The 9,683-nt window shown below is 37.9% G+C and overlaps 1 protein-coding gene across 3 annotated transcripts; it reads right to left on the reverse strand.

The window, feature by feature from the left end:
* Positions 1 to 3,410: 3,410 nt before the first annotated feature.
* LOC144574294 (uncharacterized) lies at positions 3,411 to 6,543 on the reverse strand. 3 transcript variants are annotated; one of them, XM_078324231.1, is made up of 7 exons: positions 6,292 to 6,543; positions 5,632 to 5,748; positions 5,153 to 5,208; positions 4,957 to 5,035; positions 4,703 to 4,841; positions 4,494 to 4,607; positions 3,411 to 3,850 (listed from the first exon to the last, which is right to left on the reverse strand). In XM_078324231.1, exons 2-7 carry the CDS (start codon positions 5,727 to 5,729, stop codon positions 3,659 to 3,661), a joined length of 678 nt encoding a protein of 225 aa, XP_078180357.1. In that variant the 5' UTR covers positions 5,730 to 5,748; positions 6,292 to 6,543; the 3' UTR covers positions 3,411 to 3,658. The 3 variants fall into 3 exon arrangements, with proteins under 3 accessions (XP_078180357.1, XP_078180356.1, XP_078180358.1); XM_078324230.1 differs by having other exon boundaries at positions 4,703 to 4,837; positions 4,953 to 5,035; XM_078324232.1 differs by having other exon boundaries at positions 4,703 to 4,837; positions 4,953 to 5,035; positions 5,632 to 5,745; positions 6,292 to 6,539.
* Between the last annotated feature and the right edge of the window lie 3,140 nt (positions 6,544 to 9,683).

The raw sequence follows: 9,683 nt of genomic DNA on the forward strand, positions 1-9,683 counted from the left end.
TCAAATCGAATTTGGTATACAATGACCATCAAAATCCCTCCTTTCCCACCACAGGTACTGAATACTGAATACCATCGTTATATTGTTATTGTTCTAGTTTGGGACTGGGTGAATTAAGAGAATGCATTGTACTATAGTCGATATATACTTTTGTTGTATGTTTGTTAATTAAGTCTGTACTTTTTATTCAACAAAGGAAAGTGATTGATTTTGAGTGGAACAACTGTGTGGATTGTGTAACTGTACGATTTCTCTCCATAACCTTTTTTTTAAATTCATTTGATGTGAATTAGTCCTCCGGCCTCTTTCTTTCCTCATTGAGAAGAGTGCTTGCAGGGCCTCCACAACAAATCATAGAAGACGGCTCCTTTCGGCCGAACCCTAGGAAAGACGACTTGACCTTTTCGCAGCAGATTTATTTCCTAGATGGGAATAAATCTGCTACGATTCGAAATAGATGAACAGTATTCTGAAATTCTTGCTTTTCCAAATTTAACAGTTGACTTGTTTTGAGATGCGTGCACAGACAAAGAAAAAGAAAAAAAAGGCAGAATATTCAGCAGACCAGTACAAGCACTTCAGTTAATAGAACAGTGTAATGTCCAAAGTAAAAATGATTAATCAAATCCAAATAAGCTATCTTTAAACTCAGATTAAGCACTTCAATCATTAGTCTTACTAATTGTCTGATCCCATGAGATCTCGCATCTCCATTATCCTGTCTCATTTTGAAAGACAGCAGTTCTAATACTGGTGCAGAGGCAGCTATATCAGGTTCCACTCCTTGCTTCATTCTGTTCAGCACACGCATAGCCTCGCTTATTTTTTTGTTATTAGCATATGCTTTGAGCAAGTACAAGTCAAGTGAGCCGGCACCACATGATTGCGATGCATGCTATCTAGGATATTCAACATCTAGTTAATATTGTCATCATTTGCATAGCCAAGAAGCAAAATTTGATATGATACAACACCTGGTTTTCCCGTTACCATTAAGTCAAACAACTTACAAAAACCTTACACAGGTGACACTTAACAACAGGAGTTGCACAGTGCAAGCGGGATGCAAACTTTGTCAATCAACGACTATAGAGACGAGACCATCGAATGCGCGCCCCTTCATTAGAAGATTCTGGAGAGGATTGTTGCCTCAAATGAACCTAGTGGTAACAGCAACCCAGCAGACAAATTATAGAAGTATGGTGAAATGATCGAGGGAAGATAGGAGAGGTACATAGGAAGTCCTAGGACACAACGTGAGCAGCAGGACTCTGGACGATTTGGAAGGAAAGGAATAGGCAAACCAGTGCATATTCTAAGAGGAGAGAGACAATTGGGGGACATTTAGTTAGGAGATTAGCTAGAGTAGCGAGGTTAAATTAGACTTTGTAAATAAAAATAAAACCCCATATGGGCACCTAGATATAATGAGTGTACATAATAACTATAACTAGGATCCTGTAAAACTTTTTATTTGTCAATCAATCTGTTGGAGCTTAAAAGCATCCAACCTTCAAAAAAATGTCAAGCTACTTTTGAGATGCCTTGCTTTGGCCTTGTTTGCACATAGAATCCATCATTGATCCGTAATTAAGTAACCTCATCCGGCAAAAAGCCTTGATCAATCATATTCTCGAAAACTATAATTGACACTTTCTTTGGAGGACGGGAGGGGAGGTGAAGAATAAAAGAAAATGGAATGTGATAGAAAAGAATATTAACATATTTAATCTTTTTTTTTTGTTTGAATAATTAATGAGGAAAAATAAATGTAACTTTCTTTTTCGTTTTATTTCTTGTTTGATTAATTAAAATTTAAAAAGTTAATGAGAAATTTTATTGTTGATGTAGATTTGTGACAAAGAAATATGAGATGTAAGTAAGATATAAAATTGGATATTTATGTCATTTTTTTTTAAATATTTGCAACAAATTTCTTTTCCATCCGTTACACCCGATTCTTGGGCTCCATTCAAAAGCAATAGGATTTACATAAAAGTGTTTAGCAAGACTAAGGTACGTGATCTTTTTCTTGTCCACCTAAACTATTTTGAGCCAATGTTAACAAATACTGTACCAGATGAGCACTAAAATCACAACCCGATTCGAGTCTCAGAAAGCTTTGGTACACTATCAGTTGAACCATTGCAGGTCCATAATGGACACGACTATCTTTTGAAACTTCTTTTATTTCGGTTTTTGGGCTTTTTTATTTTTTATTTTGACAGTGGCAGACTGGCAGTCAAGTTTTGATTAATAAAAATTTAAAGTACATCTACTACATCACATTTTAGGCTACAATGATAGTATCCGTTCAGGGTTTATGAATCAGTCAGGCCTTTAATGCAAGTTTCTGTACGTAAAGTACCTTATCAATTATCTCGAACTAATGGGAAGGGTACTCATATGATAATCCTTCTTAATATATTCTAAAATTCAAAGGTGAAATTTAGAAGAAGTGCATTGCAGCTGATCCAGATGATATCCCTCAGTATCCAGGCTAGAGGTGGCAACGAACCGAACCGAACCAAACCGAACTTACCTTAGGTTTGAGTTTGGTTTGAATTAATTTCGAACCGAACCTGGTTTGATTCGTTTCAAACCGAACCTGGTTTGATTCGTTTCGAATCGAACCTGGTTTGATTCGTTTCGAATCGAACCCATTTCGAACTACACATTTTTCGAATCGAACCCGAATCGAATCACGAACTAAATTATTTTTTAGCAGTCCTAGTTATACCGGTAGTTTATACATTAATTTTTTCTCGCGGGACAAATCACATGGCTTCATTTTACCGGTATGAACTATGAAATGAGTGTTTTTAAGTTGAAAAATTGTTCATGAAAAAATACATCAGAGACGGCTTTCCTGGTATGAACTATGAGAGACGACCGAAGAGAGAGGAGTGACAACCGGATAGACAGCCAGTCGCCGAGAGCGTCAGCTAGATTTTAGAGCTAAAGGAAGAGTGAGTTAGGGAGAGGTGAAGAGAGAACTAGGTTATTGAGATTTGAGAGCGATGGAGTATCGGCTAAGTTAAATTATGACTCTCTATCTTGGATTTTAATTTCATCAGATAAATGGACGGCCGATGTTATTATGAGATTCGAACCATAAAAATGATCGAACCTATTTCGATCGAACCAGGCTAGGTTTGGGTTTGGTTTGAATTAATTCCGAACCGAACCTGGTTTGGTTCGTTTCAATTCGAACCCATTTCAAATCGAATTAAACTCGAATCAAACCCGAATCGAATCACGAACCTCGAATTTTTTTGCCAGCCCTAATCTAGGCACAGATAAATGCAAGTACTCTGGTAAAAATGACAGCTGGAACATCATTTTTAGTCTGTAGATCAGTTCCATTCAGTCTTGTGCAATTAGACCCAAAAATTACCAGGAAATTATGGAAAGAATAATATTTTCAAATACTACCTTCAGATGAATCAGATATAAAATAAATACGATATTTTGTCCATTTATCCTTAAAAACAGCAGAAATTGATGTCGACAAATTGACAGTGGGAACCCCCGCCTCACCCCCACACAACTGTTGATATCAACCATTGAATGATAAATGATAAATAAACCTCAAGCAGGAGGTAACCAGTAATATCATGTAATAAATTATATGCATGAGAATGGCCACTCGATAATATCATTCGAGAAGCTTATTGCATGTGCTTACACCAAGAGCAGCTGCTAGATGCCAAGCGGCATGAAGATAAGGAGTCTCAGGAAAGCAATCATCAGCAAAAAATAAGGCTCCACCCAGCAGACCAGACATTTTATGAAGGCTATGTGCCATTCTTAGCTCTGGCTTGACAGATGCTCTTTGTGCAAATGACACCTAAAATGAATTACATAGTGCCCGTTAAAAAGACGCTTTTGTTAGTGCACATCAAGATGAAAGAGACTAAACTATTTCTTGGTCATGCTCATCAAAAGCAAAACCCCTTGTATTTACAGTTAGCAACAAATATTCTAGGTCATACAGAGCATCATACGAGAAAATCCAAGGTTCAGTCGAACAAAAGGAACAAAAGAGACTAAATTAGTTTTACATGTTTTAACTAAGCAAAATACATTAGTAACAAGTTATTTTAAGGAACTATCATTGAGTTCATTTTGCTTGATTTTTCAACATAAACTTGGGGAAGAATTATTAGTACAGTAGGGAGAAATATCCAGTATGAAAGCGAGTGTATCCACCAGCTTAGCAGCCAGTGGCAGAGCAGCATGGGACTGAGTGGATCAAATAATTACACTAAAGTTTGCAAAATTACATTGCAAGTGCCTAAAATTGGATGATCATTTTTATCAACTTCTTTCAAAGTATTATTATCGACCCCAGTTAGTAATTTCTCCCTCAGCCACAGTTAACAGCCCGGTCTCGTTTCACAAGTCTCCAAAACACTGGGTGTTAATTGCAGGTGTGGCAATTGTTAGATGTTTTTTGGAAAAAGTAATTATGAATATATGAATATGCTTACCTCCATCATACCCATGTGGAGAGCAGAAACCATCATCGGTTGAAAAGGCAAGAGCATTGTTGAAGCAGTCATCAGAAACTTTGGGTTCTCTTCTCTAAGAGCTCTTGATAAACACTACACAAAAATTGAAAAAGACTAGAATTAAAAAATGCAACTCTTAAGCAAAATGAAATAATGGATCTGTACTTAACATAGTACACTGTACTCACCACGGTGGTTGTGGCTATCATGGTGTAGTCGGCCCATCTCAGATATTTCCTTACCTCTCCTCTTGAAGTATGGTACAGACTTGATGCAATTCCTACTCCTATCAAAGAATTGGCATATAATTTACTGCTCCAGCTCTTCCTGTAACACTGATAAACCACACCTTAGGTATAGATTTAATATTATTATTATTATTTTTTTTTTTTTTTTTGGGTGGGGGGGTGAGGGAGGGAGGGAGAGGATCTGAGTAACTTGCCTTGGAACCTGGAGACCAAGAACAATAAAAGGAAGAGAGGTGATTACATTTGCAAAGGTCTCTCCCCAATGCTTGTCACCTGTTAGTAAGCGCACAGTTATTTACAAAATTGCACATACATCATAATTGATTTACAAATACTCAGGCTAGTTTGCACGAATAAAGTATTCAGTAGCTTATGTGTATTATTACATACAGTTGAGACTGCAATGAACTGGCCTGAAGCATGACGGTCTTTGCTGCCATATTTGTCTGAAATTACAAACAGAAATGAATTATTTGTCCCAATTTAATCTCATATCTCTTGATTAGTATGCAAATAGCACAGAAATTACCAGATCAGTATAACCATACTAATATTGTATGGGGCTCCATTGAATTAAACAAAAAAAATGTATTGCCTCAATAATATTAGAAGATAGAAAGACAACAACAACAACAATAACCAAGCCTTTAGTCCCAAACAAGTTGGGGTAGGTTAGAAATGAAACCCAATCACAAAAAGTCAAGGTAAGTAGTAAAATATCTATGGGTTTCATTTCATGAGAGAATGGTTGTTTTTGGACCATTGGTCTATTGCTGGCTCGCCAAGCCTATCACGACCCTCCTCCTTTATTCTGGCTTGGGATAGGCTATGCAGAAAAAAAATAGAAAGACAAAAGGAAAAAAAAATACCCGAATTGCAATCTTTGGATTGATTCATCACTGTCAGCTTGTATGCCACAGAGACCCTCTACAAATCTAGAAGCTTTTGATGTATCTTCAGCTCCCATTTATTCTCCAAACCTCCTTCTGGAAATTACAGTAATAAAAAAATAAAAAATAAAAATATGATGACATGTCTTAATGTGAACTTTGCCTATGATTAGGAAAGTTTTGAAATAATTGATTAAGAAATGCATATCACCGTTGGTCAATTTTTAAAAAAAAAAAGAAGACTACTAGGCCCGTTTCATTGATAAAAACATGTTTAAAAACCGTTGATTATTGTACCAGACAATTTGTTGTCGAACATCACAATTTGTACTTAAGAATTGACTAGGACTGCATTGGTATGGTTCTAGCTCAATACCAACCTGCCTAAGTACCTCTGTACCGGCCAGGTACAGTATGGTCTGGCATGTTCAATGGTAGTAAAAATCTGACTAGCTAATCTAAGAATTATCAGACCAACCAAACAAATCTTTAACAGAATGTAGAAGCAAGAAAGTGAATGGTTAACAGTAGGAAAATGCAATCTCTTTTCCTCCTTCCGTTCCATTTACACGACCAGTAAAGAAAAGAGTTTAATTTCTTATTTCAATTAAATAGAACTGAGGGATACTAAAAAGCTACCTTGTAAGAGCGGCGTAAAAGGAATGAACTTTAGATTGGGAAAAGATAACACAGCAAGATATATAGCAACGCCACGAGCGGGAGATAAAGAGGAGAGAGAGAAGGAAAGACAGAGAGCGAGAGAGAATCGGAGAGGGAAGGATGCTTGATTCCAATTGGATCTTCTTTTTTTCGGGTCGGAATTGCTTGCGTATATTCGATTCTTCCCGAAAGAATATAACACAATCCATTTTTCTCTCCATCTATTCGCCCGATGACTGGAAACTTGGGGTTGTCATGTTGCCCCGTATCTTGTTTGAGGTGGGACCAGGATTTCAGTGAACCATAGAATGTACCATTTCTCTATATATTATATTAGAAAGGGCCAAGAGGGTCCATTGTCATAGGATCTGCTACAGATATTTCTCTGCGATATACACGTCACAGAAGATATTTAGTCGTATCAGTACACGGAACAGAATTCAGATGCTCTAAGTCAACTCAAATTTTTATCATAGATCTGGTCCGTGAAGCGGAACATACGTGCGGTGTCGCGATTAATATTTTATGACTTTGATACTACGGTGAAGTTAATTTTTTACGTACTGTGCTGTGATTAAAATATTAAGGAGTGGTCACAGTACACAAATAGTCACATCACGTGAGTTACGCTGTGTCTAAACGTGCTATGACCAAACGTTTCTCGCGTAACTTGCATGACCATTTTATCATAATTAAGTTAGTTTATTGAAAATTCAACATTTAATCAATATCTAATGGTTCTAATTACACGTGATTCGCGTGACTACGTGTCGTGCCATGCCAAAGTTTCAAAAAGATGGTCACGGCACGGGACGCGCGAGTCACAACACGTAACTGACATATGTACCGTACCGTTCCGTGCCGTAACCGTCAGGGGTGGATCCATAATTTTGATCAGGAGTAGGCACAAAATATTAACAAAAATACAATTTTTTCTCTTGATGAATCAGAGCAAAGTAGTATATATGAATCTAAAAAAGTCATGACACGATACGGTTCCGTCAAGGCACATGTGCCTGTTACGTGCTATGACTCGCGTGTCTTGTGTCATGACCACCATTCAAAAATTTGACACGACAAGGCACATCACATAAAAGATTTAGTCACAACACAACACGTGTGATTACAAGTAATTATGATCATTAGATCTTAATCGAATAGTGAATTTTGAATAAACTAACTTAAATTATGAAAAAAAAAAGTTAAACATGACCAAACCTGACAGGTCACATTTGGACACGTTACGTCATGGTGTGATTAAGTCACGTGCCATAACCATCCTTTCAAATTTAGTGCCAGTATGACACGACACGTGATCCAATTCACGGTACATATTCATATACTTAGTAGTTGATCTCTTTTTTCTCCTAACAAATCAATTATTCTTCTAAGTGGAGTAGCGAATCAGACAGTCTTTTTTTATTTCTTTTTTTTACGAAAATTAGTTTGGGCTGACTTTCTTTTATGTACAATTTTCTTCTATTGGACTGTGAATTAAATTTAGGGGTAGGCACTATATCTATTCAAGGGTATGCACAAGTATAAAATACCACTACGTCTAAAAAAAATTTCGAATCCAGAGGTAGGCACTTGCTGATACCTCGCATATTTAGCCTATATTTGACTTGATTACGTACCAAATTCACGTTCTAAATTGTCAAAATCATGTGCATTTCATTGATATATCCTTAGAATTTGGTACTGCTGAGAGTTTGTTTGTTTTCTGCAGGATTGGAGCAAAATAAACGAAGAAACGGTGTTTTTGGACTCTCTGGTACGGCCCTTACCAGGCTTGGTACGGCCCTTACCAGACTTAGCCGATCCAGCCTCCCTCCCATCTTGTACGGCCTAGCCGTACCACTTTGGTACGGGCCGTACATAGATGTCGCCTGGTAGAATTCAAATCTTGGCAGAGGCTATTTAAAGCGAGGGATCTCTCCATTTTCGGGATTCCATTCCAATTCTAGATTGAGAGCTCAGAGAAAGAGAGAAAGAGAGCAAAGGAGCAAGGAGAGAAGAAGAAAGAAGAGGAAGAGGCGAAAATCGACGGATCAACCCCTCCTCCACTCCCGATCTTCGATCTAGTTCTATCATGCCTCTCTTTATCTCTTTATTTGTATTTCTGGACAGATCTATGACTTGTGAGTAGTTGATCATTGTTTCTAGGGTTTGTAGATGGATTTTCTTGATTTGTGTTGCTTTTCTTGATTTGGATCTTGTATGAACTCTTTTGATTGTATTGATTGTGTATTTGCTTGTCTTGATTGCTTTGTCTTGCTGTGATTGGATGTGGTGTGCCTATAGTGGTAGATCAACCCTAACAAGGTCATGTGACCATTGCCTTCTCTCAACCAAACCAATCCCTTTAGGTAGACTTGTTCGAATTGAAGCCGAAAGGTTGAATTCTCCCCTAATTGACAGATTAGAGGATACCTTAGATCTCCAATCAATCAACTAAAGGATCTGGACCAAAACACGAGAGTTGAGGTTTAGAAACCCTAGAAGGTGAAGAATTGACTCCAAAACCTAGATCTTGAACCAACAAACGAGAGTTGAGATTTAGGAACCTTAGGTATGGTCAATTGAACCTTTCTCAAGAGTTTAATACAAGGTACCAGCAAGAAATGCATCAACTCGAACTTGTAAGCTCTGTTCTGGTAAATCAGTACGGGTCTTACAAGAGTGGTGCGGCCTACCCGTACCAAGCCCCACTCGGCTTGGTCGGACCAGGTTGGTGCGGCCTAGCCGTACCAACTTGGTAAGACCCGTACCACTAGAGGCAAATCAGAGATGAAGTCTGAAACCCTTGAAACATCTTTTATCCTAAATCAAAACACAGTTTATACCTTTCCTTGCACAGTTACTATTCTATTGCATTGTTTGATTGTTTGAGTTGATTCTTTAGGAAGATTAAGTACCAAAACTCCCTCTTTCTCACTTCTAGTTTTTAGTCGAGATAAGTAGATTCTAGATAAAGAAACCGTCCCTGTGGATCGATACCCGATTATACTCCTCGATAGGGTTGTGCACTTGCAACCCTAATCGGAAGGTGTAACCGCGGTTTTAAAAGGTACGCTCCCAAGCGTACCGAAACTTGCGTTGCGCTTTCACGCGAACACTTGCCTATCCCCTGAATCCATTTGGATCCACCACTGGTAACCGTGACAGACCTGGTTCGCAGGGGCGGATCTACTGTAGCACAGGGAGGGGCAACCGCTCCCCTGAATTTCGAGTTTTAGTGGTGATCTATTGGTACCCGATCGACTTTGCCCCTTCCTGGAAAATTTTTTTCCCCCCTTTGGATGTTTGATTTGTAATTCGGGTTAAATTTAGTGTTAAAATCAAAATAATTTTTTTGAATTATGATTGGT

Source organism: Carex rostrata, chromosome 22, assembly GCF_964058835.1.
Source record: "Carex rostrata chromosome 22, lpCarRost1.2, whole genome shotgun sequence".
Taxonomy (NCBI): Eukaryota; Viridiplantae; Streptophyta; class Magnoliopsida; order Poales; family Cyperaceae; genus Carex; species Carex rostrata.

Coding starts and splice junctions, on each gene's coding strand:
- LOC144574294 (XM_078324231.1), bottom strand. CDS start 5,729: ATGGGAGCTGAAGATACATCAAAAGCTTCTAGATTTGTAGAGGGTCTC. Junction 5,036..5,152: donor AGTTCATTGCAGTCTCAACT/GTATGTAATAAT, acceptor GCTTACTAACAG/GTGACAAGCATTGGGGAGAG. Junction 4,842..4,956: donor CTTGGTCTCCAGGTTCCAAG/GCAAGTTACTCA, acceptor TCAGTGTTACAG/GAAGAGCTGGAGCAGTAAAT.